The sequence below is a fragment of the Diceros bicornis genome, chromosome 18 (assembly GCF_020826845.1).
Source record: "Diceros bicornis minor isolate mBicDic1 chromosome 18, mDicBic1.mat.cur, whole genome shotgun sequence".
NCBI lineage: Eukaryota > Metazoa > Chordata > Mammalia > Perissodactyla > Rhinocerotidae > Diceros > Diceros bicornis.
In genome coordinates, this window is record NC_080757.1 from 14110129 (window position 1) to 14129162 (window position 19034).

General features: G+C 46.6%; 1 protein-coding gene across 1 annotated transcript in view; it reads left to right on the forward strand.

The window, feature by feature from the left end:
- Positions 1-19034, forward strand: part of SHPK (sedoheptulokinase) — a 28587-nt gene that overhangs the window by 4247 nt on the left and 5306 nt on the right. The window contains exons 2-6 of the mRNA XM_058560054.1: positions 1803-1944; positions 9842-10025; positions 10586-10738; positions 11687-11862; positions 15858-16058. Of these exons, the coding sequence (XP_058416037.1) occupies positions 1803-1944; positions 9842-10025; positions 10586-10738; positions 11687-11862; positions 15858-16058 (856 nt within the window). The remainder of the gene's footprint in view (positions 1-1802; positions 1945-9841; positions 10026-10585; positions 10739-11686; positions 11863-15857; positions 16059-19034) is intronic.

Below are 19034 nucleotides of genomic sequence, written 5' to 3' on the forward strand. Positions count from 1 at the left end.
TTGATCTTTCCACTTTGAAATTTACTTATTCACCAAGAAAACAATTATGTCATCTGGGTTGCTTTCCCAAGTGTCTATTTTGTGGTGACTTCCTCGGCTTATTGAGACTTCTCACTGATTATAGGCATCTGCTGGGATAGGGATAGGATCCTGGAGTCCTGTTTCTAGCCTCTAACCGGGATTTCTTAGTTTAAAAGAGGAAGTGGTCATGGAACCCAAATTTCTTTTTTTTTTCCTTTCTTTTTTTCTGTGAGGAAGATTAGCCCTGAGCTAACATCCGATGCCAATCCTCCTCTTTTTGCTGAGGAAGAGTGGCCCTGAGCTAACATCCATGCCCATCTTCCTCTACTTTATATGGGATGCCGCCACAGCAGGGCTTGACAAGCGGTGCGTCAGCGCGCGCCGGGGATCCGAACCTGTGAACCCTGGTCCGCCGAGACGGAGCGCGCGCCCTTAACTGCTGTGCCACGGGGCCGGCCCCAGAAACCCAAATTTCTTAGGTTTGGTCGCATCATTACCTACTTCTGAAGTTATATTAGTCTGTACCTCCTACCCATTTGGATGTACTGCTTGATTGGAGTTGGCGTTTGTTTAGCTCTAAGATATCTAAATGCATTTTCCCATCTGACTCTGAAGACTTTGAACTTCTCCAAATCCTACTTCTTTTCATGTTCTTGTCGCTTAGGAACACTTGACTGTCACCTATATTAATATGATATTTGATTACTTTCTGCTTATCTCTCAGGACTTTGTCTTTCAAGGTTATTCTGCCTAGAGACGTTATCAAGGAGGCAGGAAGTCAGAAGAAAAGGCAAATCAGAAAAAGATGGTCCTGATTTTCTTGAATCTTTCCCACCTCTGGAAAATCTGTCTACACCGTCAGCCTGTCTCTCTCTGTGTAGCTTATACCACTACCCAATTAATCTTCTGAAAACACAGCTCTGATGATGCTACTTTCCCATTCAGAAAGCCCCAGGAGCTCCTATTACCTTTAGGAAGAGCCCACTGCACCCTGGGGCTGGAGGCCTACCAGTGGGGCCAGAAGAGGCCCTCACCCTGGGGCTTAAGGCCCACCAATGGGGCCCCAGCCTCTCCTCTTTTCCGGGCTCATTGCACACAACCCACTCGCACAGCCCAGCCCACTGGTGCTGTGCCCAGGTATCCCCTGGGCTTCCTCCTTGCCTGCCTTCCCTAGGTGGGTTTTTGTTTCCAAGTCCAGGCCTGGCCCTCAGGGCACTCCGGAAAGGTTTGCCAGATGGATGGGCTAAGCCCACGTAGGAGCAAACGCTAGGGCTGGTCCTAAAGGGCTTCAGTGCATGAGGCCTTTTTCCACTGTGCCTCTCCTGCCAGGTTGCTCCCTGTTTTGTTCCATCCTTCTCCTAACCCAAAGCTCTATGTGCCTCGCCAAAGACCCTTGTTTCTCCTTTCAATGTGGTCTTTCTTGTGTTTTCCTATCCTTGCTGGACTGAAAGTTCCTGTAGGGCAGGGGCAGTGGTTTTCTCAGCTCAGACTCATCCACAGTGGGGGGCAGAGCCTGGGCCATTTGCTGAGCCTCATCTGCAGCAGCACCTCACCTGTGAGGCGAGTAGAACCTTGCACCGCCCCATTCCTACTCCCGGCCCTGCTGGAGGTGGTGGAGACCCCTCAGTCCCACTCTCAACCCTGAGGCCAGTCAGCAGGTCTTGGAAGTGCCTCGGTGGAATTAGCTGAGCAGCCATCACCCAGGAAGTCCCTTGAGGCCTCTGTCCTCCTCCCCTTCCCTGTCTGTGTGTCCCTTGCCCAACGTGTCTGTTTGTTTCCAGGGGCAGGAGCAGGATGTGCATAGAATCATCCAAGCCCTGAACGAGTGCCTTACTGCCCTTCCCCGGGAGCAGCTCCGGAAAGTCTGTGGCATCGGAGTGTCAGGACAGATGCACGGAGTCATGTTTTGGAAAACAGGGCAAGGTATGCTGGGCTCCGGGGGCGATCGCATGCTGTGAACAGTCTCTATGCAACTAGAGAAGTACTGCTAAGGGCTCTCTGGGAAGGGTCAGGTTGTCCTGCAGTGGGAACGAAATGGCACATGCGGCCTCTTGTGTTTTGTGTACATCCTGTCTTGTACAAATATGTAATGAATGAGTGAACCGTCCACTCACACCTTACCCATGAAAAGGAGAGGGAAAAGAGTGCGTTCTCTCTGATTCTCTGGGATTCAGTGGAGTGAATTTTTCACAGCTTTCTCTTTGTGTCAGGGTCTCGGAGCATCAGTGCCGACAACCAAGAGATGAGTGTAGCTGCAGGACATGCCAAGACACAGAGGAAACTCTTGACTGTGGGCATAGTTCTTGTTGTTTAACATAATCACAGATGTTTGTGATTTTTAAATTCCAGGGCATGTCCTTTTTATGGGGTCAGTTGCTAAGTGCTGTTTAGTTGGTTGTCTTATATCAGAAGGTCTGCCACAGTGCCAAGGTGGCTGACCTGAGCTGTTTGGCCTCCAGGAGGAGAAGTAAGCCAGTTAAATAGCAGTGAGCACTTTACACGTGCCAGGTGCTGGGCTAAGGATGTTACCTGCATGATCTCATCGAATTTTCCCAACACCCCTATGACGTAGGTTACATTACTTCTCCCATTGTGCAGATGAGAAGTTGAGGTTCAGAGAGGTTAAAATAATATGCTCAGGGTCACATGGCAGCAAGTGGTCACACCAGCTTTTGAACTCAGGTCGGTCTGACTTCAGACACTGAGATTTTTTTTTTGTTTTTTTTGATGAGGAAGATTGGCCCTGAGCTAACATCTGTGCCCATCTTCCTCTATTTTTTTGTATGTGAGTCGCCACCACAGGATGGCCTGATGAGCAGTGTGCAGGTCCGCACCCGGGATCTGAACACATGAACCCCAGAGTGCACGAACTTAACCACTAGGCTACCGGGCAGGCCCCTCAGACACTGAGCTTTTAAAGTCCTCTGGGAGGACCAGAGCTACAGGAGGACACGATAGCTCAGTGAAAGGAGGAACTTCCCAACAGAATGTCCAAGCAAGGGGTTGTGAGCTTCTGTTACAGCAAGCGTTAAAAAATTTTTTTTTAATTATAAAAATTCTATATAGACATAAAAGTAGAGGAGAATAGTATTATGAACTGATACACACCCATCTCCCAGCTTCAGCAATGTCAACATTTTATTGCAGGTAGCATTTTAAGCAGAGGATGGATGGCTACTTTGGGGGGCTGTAGTTAAGGGGATTTAAACATTGGATTCACCCCTTTCTGCCTGGAGATTCAGTGATTCTGAGTCCCCTGGGCCAAGGGACTGGTGACAGGCCTCTCAGCAGTGTGACGAGTGCCTGGTGATGCACCCTGTGGTTGTTATTAGTTCTTTATATGTACCCACATTCGTCCTTGGTCTGCTATACACTAGCAGATATTTTATCCAGGATGGGCCTGGTAACTGCAGAAGCCAGCACAGGCTCTCCCCCTCCCCTCCTCCCTCGCGTCCGCCTGTTGTCAGGCCAGCTGGGCCTGAAGGAGCTGTTTGGCTCCAAGTAGTAGCAGGAGCAGAAGGCCTGTTCGGGTGTTAGAGCTGACCTCTCAGAGGGAGTCTAGGTTGTAAAAGCTTTTTAAACTCCTTAGTTTTGCATTAAGGAGAATAAATGTCCTTTTAATACTAAAACCCTTCTCAAAGAGGACAGCAGAGATCTAATGATTGTGGTCTCATCACACGCCTTCCTTCCTGCCTGTCTCCCGGACTCTGTAACAACCACACAAACCATCACCCACAGTGTTGGAGAGAGCTGCTTAATATTTCATTGAGCCAGTCTGCATGCCTTCTTGTTTTGTTTTCTGTTTCTGGGAAGGACGAAAGCCACTCTTTGACCATGATGATACCTGCTTAGCAGAGTTGAGTGAAATTGTATTTGGGATCAAGTTGTTCTGCTTTTAATGGTGGCCTTAATTCAGTTGGTTTCAGTACCTACAATATACAAGGGTCTGTGCTAGGCCCCAGGGGAGACATAGAAATGAGCGGATGAAGCCCCCACTTTCCTGAGCACACTCAGTGCAGTCAACGCAGACGGGCACCAGTAACCGGAGCAGAGAGCTAAGTGCTTCCACTAGGGCACAGGCGAGCCAGTTGGAGGAGAGCAGAGGGAGTGACTAGTGTCTTCTGAGAGGACTGTGGTTACGCCTGTTTCCAAATTCCATTTTCAGGCTCAGTAATAGCAGGCGAGAAGTGGGGATCATAAAACCAAGCGAAAAGGCAAGCAGCAGACAGGGAGAAAATATTTGTTAGTGTAGTGTCGACCAAGGATGAATGTGGGGACATATAAAGAACTAATAACAAAGAAAGGACAAATGGCCCTGTGGAAAAATCGGCAAAGGATAGGACAGGCCATTCCTAGATGAGGAATTACAAATGGCTAATAAGCATATGGAAAGATGCTCAATGTCATTAGTAATTAAGGAAGCACAGATGAAAAGAACAATGAGAAATCATTTCCTACCCACTGGATTATAAGAAGTTAAAGTTTGATCATGTCAAGAGTTGGCAAAGCAGGTGGAAAATTGGTTCTTTTAAATTCCGCTGTTTGTAGTGTAAATTAGCGTAGCCATTTTGGAGGGCAATTTGGCAGGGCCTATTAAAAATAAGATAGCTGCCATGACTCAGCAGCTCTGCTACTTGGGATCTGTTCAGGAAAAGTACTTTGACTTGTGTGTGCATGAGGAGGCATTGTCATGGTTGTTCATTGCATCCTTGTCTATAGTGGTGAAAACCGTGACCTTTAGCCATAGGGAATGGTTAGGTAAATGTTGGTGTGTCATGCTGTAGAATGATTTGCAGTAGTTAAGAAGAGTAAAGTACATTCATGTGTACTGACAAGGAAGGAACTCCAGAACATGTTGTTGGATGATAAAAACAACCCCTAGAAAAATGCATACAGTATAGTACTATTTGTTTTTAAAAAGTAGACAAATACAAAATAAAGCCCAACCTAAGTCTACTAAACAAAACTAAATATGTTGTGTAAGTGTAAAAACTTTAGACGGTTACCCGACAAGTGCTAACAGTGACAGGAAGAGGCTGGGACTCCGGGGGGTGGTCATGCAGGCCTTTTGCTTTATCTGTAATATTTGAACATTTTATGTTGAGAATGCATTTACTTGTCACTGATGTAATTAAGAAATTAAAACTATATCAATTCTTTCCAAAAAAAAAAAAAAAAAAGAAGAAGAAGAAAGAAAAAACATATCCATCAGGCCAGATTCTAGAACCAGACTGCCTGGATTTGAATTCTGGTTCTACCACTTAGTAGCTATGTGATCTTTGGCAAAATTTTTAAACTTTTCTGTGCTTTGTTTTTCTTATGAGTAAAATGGGGATAATTATGACACCTACATTATAAGGCTCTTAGGTAGATTAAATAAATTTATATTTTTAAAGTGCTTTGAACAATACCTGGTACATGGTAAAAACTCTATGTTTGTTTTATAATACAAACAAAATAAAAATGATAGTCCAGGGGCTGGCCGGGTGGTATAGCAGTTAAGTGTGTGTACTCTGCTTCAGTGGCCCAGGGTTCTCAGGTCCGGACCCCAGGCGCACACTGATGCACCGCTGGTCAAGCCATGCTGTGGCGGCATCCCATATAAAGTGCAGGAAGATGGGCATGCATGTTAGCCCAGGGCCAGTCTTCATCAGTAAAAAGAGGAGGATTGACAACGGATGTTAGCTCAGGGCTACTCTTCCTCACCAAAAAAAAAAAAAAAAAAAAAAGTCCAAAAATTAAAAAAAAAAGGATCAAAAGAGTTTTGGAAGCAGACAAAGGGGTTGAAAAAAGCTGCAGAGATCCAGCTTTAGGGCTGGGTTCAGAATCCCAGCTTTAGATTTAGGTAGAAATGTAGATGTGAGGGGAGACTACTCCGAGGAGGAACCATACCCCATCCCTCTGGGGTGAAACTTAATATATTTCAAGTGCGTGTGTATAACGCACCTCCCTGCTCTCTGGGTGCTGGCCAAGGCTGCTAACCAGAGACTGACAAGACCCCTCTGAGCCTTTGCCCTGGCTGTTCCACATACCTGCAACACGTGTCCCCAGATAGTCTTATGGCTCACTCCCTTACTCCATTCAGGTCCCTCCTCATGGGTCACCTGAGAGAGGACTTCCCTGATCACCCTCCAACAATCCATCACTCTTTCCCCTTACCCTGCTGTGTATTTCTTCACAGCAACTGAAAGTACCTGGTATTATGTACCTGCTTGTTTATGTTCTGTAGGTCTGGCATATAAGCTGCATGAAGGCAGGGACTTTTCCTTGTTCACCGCTGTATTCTCAGGGACTAGAACTAGTGCCTAATACATATAAGATACTTAGTAAATATATTGTTCAATCATGCATATGTGAATGTATGAATGGATGTTTAATGGCCTGGAACTAAGTGGGGGGCCAGTTAAGTCTCTATTTTTGGTTCTTTTTTTTTTTTTGTGAGGAAGATCAGCCCTGAGCTAACATCCATGCCAATCCTCCTCTTTTTACCGAGGAAGACTGTCTCTGAGCTAACATCCGTGCCTGTCTTCCTCCACTTTATGTGGGACACCGCCACAGCATGGCCTGACAAGCGGTGCATAGGTGCACGCCTGGGATCCGAACCCGGGCCGCCAGCAGCGGAGCGCGCGCACTTAACCGCTACGCCACGGGGCCGGCCCATCTTTTTTTGGTTCTTAATGAGCAAATTTATAGGAAAATATGGTGGTCTTGGCTCCCAAATCTGGGGTCTGAGATCAGACACAGCCATGAAACAGCTTTATGTGGGTCTTGTCCCTGCTTCATGGCAGGCACGGTTCTGCAGTGGAGGCCAGATTCTCATCTGCGTCCGTTAGATCTGGAGTGTTCTTGATTGCTGATACGTTTTCTCAACAGGCAGTTAACGTCAACATCCTTTTCCCATCTTGCTGCAGTGGTTGTATTTATATTGCATGGAGGTGTGGGAAATATCCCTTGTATGAGGAGAAGAGATAACAAAAGTTGTGTAAGGGGGTATATTCTGTCTCTCAAAGGCTGCTGTAAAAGCCTTAGAACATGGACTGAGTTTAGAAGGTAAAGGTTCATTATCATCGGCATCATCACTAACATTAGCTGAGTGCTCACTATGTGTCAGGTACTGTTCTAAGCGCTTTACCTGTAACTCATTTAATACACACAACCCTACGCACACAACACCCACAACACCCAACCTAACCCTAACTTTAAACCTTCTCCTTGCTACTAGCCTGAGAGTAAAGTCAACACACGGGCAAGGAGAGCCACTAGGATCCATGAGACAGAGTTATAAGTGCCCTCTGCCTCTGGACTTCCAGGTACAGTCGTCACCAAGATGCTGAACTAATTTGACTGCTGGCTGTTTCCCCCAAGTTTGGTTTCAGAGGAACCATAGAGAAAAACACCAAGGAAACGGGAGACACTGTGAGAAAGCCAGTGGTGATGGGGCTGTTTTGAGTTGGTGTGTGTGGGTTGATGGTTTGGATCTGGGGCAAGAGGCAGCCAGCCTTGCCTGTGGGAGGATAAACAAGGAGTTTGGCTCCCGGCTTGCCATGGCTGTGGGACAAACAGTGCCTGTTCCTGCACCCACAGGAACTCAGGTGTCTTCAGGAATAAAATCAAGGCCACAGAGAAAAGCAGGTGTCCTTCTCCAAAACACGGGGCTGGTGACCTATGATCTAAGGATCCTCGTAGCATTGTGTCTTCCTGGGGGCAGAGGGGAAGCTCTGACCTGTGGAGATATTTCGCAGGGTGGGATGGATTAGCTGTGGATCCCAGGACTCGTCCATCCTCCCCAGCCCCTTGGGGCTGACAGGACTGAGGTCTGGCCCATTTACATTGCCTGATGGAGTGGCCAGTACCCTAGGGCAAATGAGCTCACCGGCCAGGACAGCAAGACATTTGAAGAGCACAACTGTCTCACAAGAAAAATATTGTGCTGGGTTATTTCATGGAGATTCTGTCAGAAGCAGAACTATTAGAATGGACAGACTAAGAATTTAAAATTAGCTTGGCATACATACTAAAAGATATTAAAGGAGGATCTTAGCAAGGAAGTAATAAGGAGAAAACAAAAAGAACCAAGCAGGAATATGAGGTGTGGAAAACATAGTTGAAATAAAGAAAGTAATAGATGGAATTAATAGCAGAATGGATACAACTTCAGAACAAATTAAAGAATGAAAGATCAGATGGAGGAAATCTCTCAGAAGGAAGAATGAAAGAACAAAGAAGTAGAAAATGTAAAAGAAAAGCTAAGAGACATTGAAGATACAAAAAGAAGCACTAGCATCTGGATAATAGGAGACCCAGAAAGGGAAAAATAGAAGTGGTAGAGGAGGAAATAATTGCAGAATTAATGGAGAAAATTTTCCCATAATTGACAAAATAGGATGTAAGGCCCTAGACTGAAAGGGCCCATAGAATGCCAAAGAGGGGAGAGAAGGAAAACCCCACAGCTAGATATATTATGGTGAACTTTTAAGGATTTCAAAGACAGAAAATTCCAAAAGTTTACAGAGTGAAAGGTCAGATCCCATATAAAAGAATCAGAATTAGATTGACATTAGAGTTTTTACAACAGCAACATTCTTTGTAAAAAGGCAATGGAATGGTATTTTGGTTATCTACTGCTGCATAACAAACTACCTCCAAATTCAGTGACTTACAACAAAAACCATTTTATCATTTCCTGTGATTTGGGGGCAGGAATTGGGCAGGGCTCAGCTGACTGATCTACTCTACAGGGAGTTGACGGAGGTTACTTGGTGGACAGACTGGTCTGGAGGGTTCAGGATGCTCTACTCAATGCCTGGTAGAGTCTTGGTGGGGAAGACTGGAAGGCTGGGCTCGGCAGGGGATGATCTGCCAGATGTCTACATGTGACTTATCCACATGGTCTCTCCAGCATGGTGGCCTCAGGGTAGCAGGACTTTTTACATGGCGGCTGGCTTACCGCAGAGTGAGCACTCCAAGAGGCTCTGGTGTTTGCTGCAAGGCTTCTTATGACCTAGCCTTGTGAGTCCTAGGATGTCACTCCCACCACATTCCCTTGGACAAGCAAGTCACCAAGGCCAGCCCAGGTTCAAGGAAAGAGGATTTAGAGTCTACCTCTTAATGGGAGGAATAGCAAGGAATTTGCGGCAATCTACCACAAATCTACAAATAGTATTTTTAAGTATTAAAGGAAAGGAAGTTAGAATCTAGAATATGATAACTGATTAAACTGTCCTTCAGATATGAGGATATGAAAAAATATTCTGAAACATATAGGCCTGCAGATGCTTTGCCGCAGAAAGACCTACACTGGAAAACGTTTTGGGTGAACTATTTATAAAGAGCAGAGAAAAATCCAGAAGATGTTTCAAGAGATAAGTGAAGTAAAGATGGCTGGAATCCTTAGTTAAGTTTGATATCTAAAAATCAATTAGCTAAGACCAAAGGAAAAGAGAAAACATATTGTTAATCATTCAGAATCAAGTCTAGATAATATCATCATGATGAGGGTTTGAAGGGCAGAGACCAGGGCACTTGAGAGTGTGCTGAAGTTCTTTTCTTATGGGGTGAGGGGAGATATAATATCAACTTTAAAAATGAATAAAAAGGAACATAGAGGAAGTGGGACAAATGGAAGGAGGAAGTGACTTGCCCAGGGTCACACGTGGTTGGTGGTGGAGTCAGGAACTAAATCCACTAAAGCAGAACCTGTGTGTGAGGGAAGCATTGTCATGGGTGGTAAAGTCTGTGCTGTAGCCTCACTAGCAGAGTAGCCTCAAGGGCGTGCTGGTTCGGGTCTTTTCTCCATTTTTGATAATCTCCTTTGTTCCAGGCTGTGAATGGACAGAAGGAGGGACTGCCCCTCTGTTCGAGCCCAGAGCCGTGAGCCACCTGGTCACATGGCAGGATGGCCGGTGTGGCAGCGGGTTCCTGGCTTCTCTGCCCCAACCAGAGTCCCATCTTAGTGTGGCCACGGGGTTTGGCTGTGCAACCATCTTCTGGCTTTTGAAAAATAGGTACGAACAACTGTTCTTTGAAGCGGGTGCTGGATTTGAGGTGAATGAGACTGGCCAGGGGGCTGCACCTCTAGCCAGTCAGCATCAAATCACTCCACACGCTGGATTGTCCATCACTGAGTGTGGCCTGGCACAGGCTGTGGTCACAAGACCTAGACTTAGCCTAGAACTGCTTCATTTCGCAGAGGGCTCTCTATTGGTTATCTGATTCTAACCCAGAAGGGGAAAGAAGGGGCCAGAGAGGACAAGGGACTTGCCAAGGGTCACGTGGTGAGTTCATGGGGAGGTCAGGGCTGCTGAGAATGGCTGATGTCCTGCCTTCCCAGGCATGTTGTGTCCTCCCCTGAGTCCCCTCCGCTAAGACTGACACCAGCCAGCTTTGCTTGGAGCTGCAAGAGGTCCTCACCTCAGGAGGTCCAGCTGCAGGGAAGCCACAGCATGTGTGGTTCTGGTTGCCACCCAGCTATGCCAGTCTAGTCCATAGTGCCCACAGCTAGGTGCAGCACATGCTTTCAAGTCAATATTAGACTACATTGAATTGTTTTTGGTGTGAAAAACAGCCCAGAGTTCCTGAAGTCCTATGATGCAGCAGGCACCATCAGTGACTATGTGGTTGCCATGCTGTGTGGCTTGCCCAGACCCCTGATGTCCGACCAGAATGCCGCCAGCTGGGGATATTTCAACACCCGGAGCCAAAGCTGGAACTTGGACATGTGAGTATAACCTCTCAGGCTGGCTCCAGGCTGAAGGGCAGAATCTCTAGAGTGAGAGCTTCAGTGGGCTTTCCCATTTGGGAAGAGTGGAAGATTCCAAGAGGCCAGGAATCAGGTTTCAACCTGTTCCAATCACTGGGCTTGGGTGGGCCTGGCTGTAAGTGAAGCCTCTGGGGAGGGCGCCACCACCCTCACCATGCTGTCCTGCTCCTCCTCAGTTGCCCAGACCTAGGGTGGGCTCCCAGGTCTCTGTGATCCAGGCCCAACCTGTAGATTTCAAAAAACAACTTTCACTCTTTAATATGTTTTATAATAAGGTTAAGAAATGGAAGTAATTGGCTCAAGGGGTGCCTTTTAGGTTCTTTTTAAGCAATCATTTGCCTTTTCAGGTCCAGAAGTCCAGTGCCCTGTAAGTTTACTTGCTTCAGGGCCCAAATTCTGAGTTCTGTAATAAACTGCTAGTTCAGGTAAAGGACTTTCTTGCACGTTTCATACAGTTGACAGCCCCATGTTCACTAACCTCGAGTGATGAATGCGTGTGGATTCAGGATTGACTTTGGTTTGGCCTGTGCTAACCAACTGTGACTTTGCATTCCAACTCCCACTATCTCCCTTCGCAGAGGGTTTGTGTTCCCTTCAAAGCAGGAGGCCGATGCAGTGATACCTGGCCCTTATCTAATCCTTCCTGATCCCTCCTGCTTAAATTGGTTGTTTTCTTCCCCAGAAGGCCAATCCCATTTTCCTTTGAAAGCCAGTGTTCACTCTTTAAAAAACCCAATCCTATGTCTCATGGTTTTAAAAAAGCCAAAGAGGACCTCTGTGAAAACACTGGATTCTACTCTCCCTTCTTGTACGTGTATCCTCTAGTGCTTTCCTTTGCTGAGTTTCCTCAACCAAAAATAGAAAGCCAAGCACTGGATACATACGCTCTCCTCTTTTGATTTGCAGACTGAGGGGCTCGGGCTTTCCCGTCCACCTGCTCCCAGACACTGCCGAGCCGGGCAGCGTGGCAGGCAGAACTTCCCATGCATGGTTTGAAATCCCAAAGGGGATGAAGGTGGGCGTGGCCTTGGGTGATTTACAGGCCTCCGTCTATTCCTGCATGGCCCAGAGGACAGATGCAGGTGAGTCTTCTGTTCCCTCTTCAGACTTCTGTGGGTACTTCCTAAGGCCCAGCTCTGTGTGAGGGTCCGAGGGGCACACATAATCAGCCGCCTCAGCATCCTGGCGCTCGTTGTTCTGTAAACCTGAAAAACACCCTCATCCCTATAGCTGAAGCCCCTGCTCGGGGAGCTGACAATCCAGCCAGACAAGTTCTGTCCCTGATCGCAGTCTGTACCTTTCCTCTCCAGGGACATGTGAAGAAATGACTCTCTCTAGTTGGCTGGATTCTAACATGTAATTCCACAACCAAGGAAATAGATGAGTAGATTAGGGCTTTTGTTTGTTCTATGTTTGTCAATCGAAGTTCCCTCCGATCTGATTAGAAGTGCAGAGTCTTTTCTGTGTTCGGTGTAAGAGAGTCACAGTGAGGTAGAGGCAGCAGTCTAGGGCAAGGGTTGGCAAACTTTTTCTGTAAAGGGCCGGACAGTAAACATTTCAGGCCTTGTGGGCCACATAATTTCTGTCATAACTACTTACCTCTGCTGTTGGGGCTTGAAAGCAGCCATAGCCGGCACATAAATGAGTGGGCATAGCTGCATTCCAATAAAACTTTATTTAGACACTGAAATGTGAATTTCATATAATTTTCATGTGTCACGGAATATTCTTCTCCTTTTGATTTCTTTTCAATTTAAAAATGTAAGAACATGCTACTGGGATTGTAAAATGGTGCAACCCCTTTGGAAAACAGTCTGGTAGTTCCCCAAAAGTTAAGCATGGAGTTACCCTATGACTGAGCAATCCCACTCCTAGGTATATACCCAAGAGAAATCACATGTCCACACAAAAACTTGTGCACAAATCAGGTTCCAGCCTGTTCCAGTCACTGAGCATGGGTGGGCCTGGCTATAAGTGAAACGCCTGGGGAGGGCGCCACCCCCCTCGCCGTGCTGTCCTGCTCCTTCTCAGTTGCCCAGACCTAGGATTCTTAGAAACATTATTCATAACAGCCAAAAAGTAGAAACAATTCTACATTCAAATGTTCCTAGCAGCAGTGTTCATAACAGCCAAAAAGTAGAAACAACCCAAAGGCCCATCAACTGATAAGGGGATTAAAAAAATGTGTTATATCCACACAGCTCAAATGCCACAACATGTGAGCGAAAATGGAAGAAATGACAGAAGCTCGTCACAAAAGGTCACGTAGTGTATGGTTCCGTTCCTATGAGATGTCCAAAACAGGCAAATCCATAAGAGAGAAAGTAGATGAGTGGTTGCCAGGGGCTGGTGGAGGGGGTGATTGCTAGCGGGTATGGGGTTTCTTTTTGGAGTGATGAAAATGTTCTAAAATTAGATGGTGGTGATGGTTGTAAAACTCTGTGAATATACTAAAAACCACTAAATTGTACACTTTAAAAGGGTTCATTTTATGGTGAATTTATGTGAATTACATCTCAGTAAAGCTATTATTAAAAATAATATAAAAGCCATTCTTAGCTTCTGGGCCATACAAAAACAAATGGACGTGGCCGGTGGGCTGTCGTTTGCCCATCCCTGGGGTAGGGTAGAATTTGGGCCTGCCTGCCTGAGCAGGGTGGTTGCAGGATGTGTGTTTCCTCTGATCCTTGAGGCAGCCTGGCTGAGCACGTCCGCTTTGGGAGCCCTCCTTGTTATCAAGGAGAACAGGCAATTCATTCCTCTCACCCGGGTTGTCTTTGTCATCACATTTTTTTGTGTGTGAGGAAGATTAGCCCTGAGCTAACATCTGATGCCAATCCTCCTCTTTTTGCTGAGGAAGATTGGCCCTGGGCTAATATCCGTGTCCATTTTCCTCTACTTTATATGGGACACTGCTATAGCATGGCTTGACAAGCGGTGCGTTGGTCCGTGCCCGGGATTGGAACCTGCAAACCCTGGACCACCGAAGTGGAGCCGGTGAACTTAACCACTACACCCCCGGCCTGGTGGCTGTCATCACATCTTTTTTTCCCTCCATCAGTTAGAACTATTACAATTCAACCCTGAGTTTAAAAATTCTGACCAGCACTATCCTCTGTGTATTAGTTTATTCTTGTTTCATTACATTCTTAAAAAATAAAATTTCACCTGACTGTTTTTGTTTTGTTTTTGGTAGAACTTCCTCTTAATTCAAGATTAGCTGAGAGGAAAAGGTGAAATTCTGCCAATCCAGTTTGCATGTATATGTGGTAAAATCTTTTAAGGTCAACAAAGTTCAAAATTTTTTTCTCTCAAATTTTCAACTAAAATCAACGCCCCAGGATCCGGCCCCGTGGATTAGCGGTTAAGTGCGTGTGCTCTGCTGCTGGCGGCCTGGGTTCGGATCCCGGGCGCGCACCGATGCACCGCTTCTCCGGCCATGCTGAGGCCGCGTCCCACATACAGCAACTAGAAGGAAGTGCAGCTATGACATACAACTATCTACTGGGGCTTTGGGGGAAAAAATAAATAAAATTATAAAAAATAAAGTAAAATAAAATCAATGCCTCAGGAAAATATACTAAGTTTATTCTGTGACTTAATTTTCCTGGTGCCCCATCTCTTGCCTTATGTCCCCTCATCTCAAAGCACGAACATCAGGGAACTCACGTGGGCTTAGAGTCCAGCCCGCGGGCCTGGGTTGGAATTTCAGCCCCTCTACTTCTTCTGCTGTGACCTTGGGCAGGCTGCTTTTCTCTGTGAGCCCTTGTCATCGTCCAAAATGAGGGTGACAATGCCTTTCTCATGGGACAGTTGGGGTGGTGCCCGTAAAGAGCCTGGTTCTTTCCTCCTACCTAGTGCTTTTCAAATCTTAGGCTGTTCCCTCCACACAGGGCTGCTCTATGCCTGGATATACATGTGCTTTCTGTATGGTGAGTAGGGGGCTAGTCAAATACGAAGAAGGTAAGATTCAGGCTCCCTCTTCACTGAGCTGGTTCTGGTTCCAGATTGGGGCTGCTGGCCTGTGCTCAGTTGTGCCAGGTCCGTGGGCAAAGTTGGTTGGCTCCCATGGTAGGCACCTCCACTCAAGGGGACAAGTGGAGGGCATGTTGCTTTTGCTTTACAGTCATGGTGAGAGGCTTGATGTGGGAGAAAGGAAAGATACTGGCTTTCTGAGACTTGTTTTCACTCTCCTTGCTTCTGACGCCCTGGTAGGTGGGAAGGTTGAATGCTGACCTCAGTTAGTTTAGCCCCCAACAGACTGAGAACAGGGTTTTTGGCCAGGTCTCGTGAGGAAAGGAGGAGAAGAGACTCCTGGAACAGTCCTGGCCTCCATTCAGAGGAGAAAATCATTCCCTCTGCTGGGTCTGGGAGCTTTCCCCCTGCTGGTGGGGGGCGGTTGAGGAGAACACCTTGGAAATGAGAAGGAGGTAGTACTTGCCGAAAAGGAATGAAACCTCCCCAGAGAATAAAACACTTGGACTGAGGTTTTACTCTCTGTAAATAGTTGTCTATTGCTGTGTGACAAATCACCCCAATACTTGGTAGCCTAAAACAGCAAGCATTTATTATCTCACACAGTTTCTGAGAATCACGAATCTGGGTGTGGCTGGATGGTCTGGCTCAAGGTCCCTCATGAGATTGCAGTCAGGCTGGGAGTGTTGTCATCCGGAGGTTTGACCAGGCCTGGAGCATCCACTTCTCAGCTCACTCATGTGGCTCTTGGCAGGGGGCCTCAGTTCCTTGCCACGTGGGCCTCTCCATCGGGCTGCTCACGATGTGGCACCTGCCTTCTCCCAGAGCAGGTGATCCAAGACAGAAGCTGCAGGGCCTCTTGATGACCCAGTCTCCAGAGTCACACACGGTCACTTCTGCTCTATCCTCTCTGTTAGAAGCAGGTCACTGAGTCCAGCCCACACTCAGGGGGAGGGGAATTAGACTCTACCTCCTGAAAGGAGGGGTATCAAAGACTTTCTAGACATATTTTTAAAACCAGCACACTCTCCCCCTGCCCTGTTGTGACTTGTGACCTCCGAGTTAGCCCAACAGGCCTAACCTCTACTTCCTTGGGCCCCAGTTCTCAACATCAGCACCTCGGTTCAGTTGGCGGCCTCCATGCCTTCCGGATTCCAGCCGGTGCCGACTCCAGACCCTGCAGCTCCCGTCGCCTACTTCCCCTACTTCGACAGGACTTACCTGGCGGTGGCAGCGTCACTCAATGGGGGCAATGTGCTGGCGACATTCGTCCACATGCTGGTCCAGTGGATGGCGGATCTAGGTAAGGTATGGCACGCACAGCGGTGTGTCCCCTCTTGTCCTTTCTATTTGGCAATGTCTTGGTGCTGAATGTACTATTTAAGCTTCTAGATTCATGTCTCAGACCCAGCCAGGTTCCAGCACAGTCCTTCCTTCCTTACAGATCTGAGCTTGTAGCCTTCTTTCCTCTCATGTTCTGAGCTGCCATCACCTACTCTTTTTTGAGGGGGCACCTTCTCCCCTAACCTTGACTGTGGAGTATCATAATAGTCCCCCAGGTCTCCCCTGCCCTGTGTGTCACTTTCTCTGTCAGTAAGCCCCTGGGTCCCTTGCATTTGAGGTTTTCCTTCTAATGACTGCAGATAGCTGAAAGTAAAATGATCAAACACAAGTGAGTGAAAAGACTCCCGATATTTTATTTTATTTTTATTTTATTATTTTTGTTAGGAAGATCGGCCCTGAGCTAACATCTGCCAATCCTCCTCTTTTTGCTGAGAAAGACCAGCCCCAGACCAACATCCATGCCCATCTTCCTCTACTCTACACAGGGCACCGCCACAGCATGGCTTGACAAGTGGTGCATCGGTGTGCGCCCGGGATCCGAACGCATGAACCCCGGGCCGCCACAGTGGAGCGCACGCACCCAACGACTTGCGCCACCGGGCTGGCCCCCCGATATTTTAAAATATTATAAAATTCTCAGAGCACTTATTCCTGCCGAGGAGTTCTTGACCCCCTTTTTTTGGAAGGGTCCCTGGAAACTCGGATTTCCTCTGGGTAGAACTGATCAGGCTTCCTCTGCCCTGCATTTACAGGGAAACATGTAACCGCCTTCTTCCAAGAGAGGTTCTGTTTTCAAGCACTTCAGGTAGAAATGAAATTTCTGGTCAGCTGTCCATGTCTAGGGAAATCATATCACCAGATGCTTTGGTCACCTGTAGGAGCTTGAAATCAGGTCATTCCAGGAAACATCCAACGTAGTGACAAGGTGAGGCGTAGGCAGCAGGGAGCACATGGGACGCTCAGGCTGGTCAAGCAGACAAGTGTTGCTGACCCACGTCTCTGCTTTCAGGCTGGCCAGGCTGGCCGGGACATCAGGGTTGCAGAGGAGTTCTGCCCCCTGGGCTGGGGTCCCCTCAGGAACACTTCATTTAAAGAACAGAACTTTGATTTGTTTTGCCTTGCATCAGAAAAGGTTTTTGAGATGCAGAACCGGTCACCAGAACCTTCGGTCGAGCTCTTTATCTAGATACCGGTCTAACTGGACTGAGTCTGTCAAGTGTTTACTGCGTTGGCTGGTGTTTCTCTTTATACAGAAGTGACTGTTTATCTTACCCCTGAAAGAGGTGGTAATATTTAATTTCTCTGTAAGATCCTCTCAAAAAGAAAAGCCTTTCCATTTGCATGGTTCTTATTTTGATGAAACAGAATGCTTTGAAGGTTAGTATTTTGTGTAACTTAACCTTTTGTGAAATTTCTACAGTTATGTCATTTGATTTAAAAAATACATAGTTGCAAATACAATAAAGTTTACTCAGATAAAAGACATTACATTTATTAGCCAGAATGGAAATATTAAAGCATAAAATACAAATAAAACTCTCACTCTATTTATTCAGAATACCCTAGGTTTGCATTATCTTCCAGGTTTGGAAAACAGGGAGTTCCACCCTGCTGTGGTAGTTTAGAGCAGGGACTCCGAAGCCAGGTGGCCTGAGTCTGAATCCCAGCTCTACCATGTCCTGTGTGCCTTTGGGCAGGTTACTTACCCTGTCTGTGCTTCACTTCTCTCATCTGAAGATGGGGATCATCCTAGTACCTACCTCAAAGGATCGTGAGGATTAAGTGAGGTAATATTGCAAAGCACTTAGAATGGTGTCTGGCCCATAGTAAGTGTGATATAAACGCTTATTAAATAAGCATAGTGTGGTGGTGCAACCTTGGTTGCACCTTGGTTCCCAGCTCTCCCCAAGGCGTTATGTGGCCTTGGCAAGTCCCTTCCCTTCTGTGTTTTCCCAGCTCTGAGGTTCTGTGGTTCTAAGTCCATGGTGTGGACATTTTGCAACTCATAGCAGTTAATCCCCGTGTAGATTCAGATGAGGTTGTGAGCCAACGGATGCAGAGACAGGGCTGGAAGCCGTGTTTCCCAGGCCTCCAGCTGGTGTATGCCTTCCTTAGGGGGCTTTCCAAGGCTGGGTCGTGGCCCAAGTGTTCCCAGTGAGGAAGAACACTTTATTTTAACATTTCCTTAGAATTCTTTTTTGAATTTTTATTAAGGAAATACAAGCATATTACTTTTTTTAAACTATAGACTTTATTTGGATTTCAGTAGTTTTTCCACTAATGTCCTTTTTCTGTTCCAGGACCCAATCCAGGATACCACATTGTGTTTAGTCACCATGTCTCCTTAGTCTCTCTGCCTTCTATTTGATTGATCTGTGTTTTCTTTCTTATCTCCTTTCCCTTTTTTTCCCGTTAGTTGGATGGTTTTACATTCTATATCTATTCTTGGAGAAGTTTCCAGCATACTGTGTTGCCTAGGATGTGGAGAGGTAGTCACTCTCATAAGTTCTGTGGTGGTGTGAATTGGTACAGCTTCTCGGGAGGGAATAGAACGGGCATATCATTTGATCCAGCAGTTCCCTCCAAGGACTCAGTCCTACAGATCTATCTGCTTGTACACACGTATAGGGTATTCACCAAGTGCATGATTTTTTCTGATATTTTAGTAGAATTTCTAGAGGGAGAGGAAAGTCGCTTATATCCATTCTGCCGTATTTAACCAGAGTCCTGCTGATCACATTTTGACTATGATATTTAAATTATTTCTCTCTCTAGTTCCTGAGCGTGTGTAGTTGAGTTTGTATGAGTTGAATGTGCTGACGATGAGACTGCACAGTGACTCTGGGGTGGTGGTTCTCAGCTCTGGCCACACACTGGAAATAGCTGTGGAGCTTTTAAAACAATGTTGCTGTCCTAGTCCCACCCGCAGAAGTGC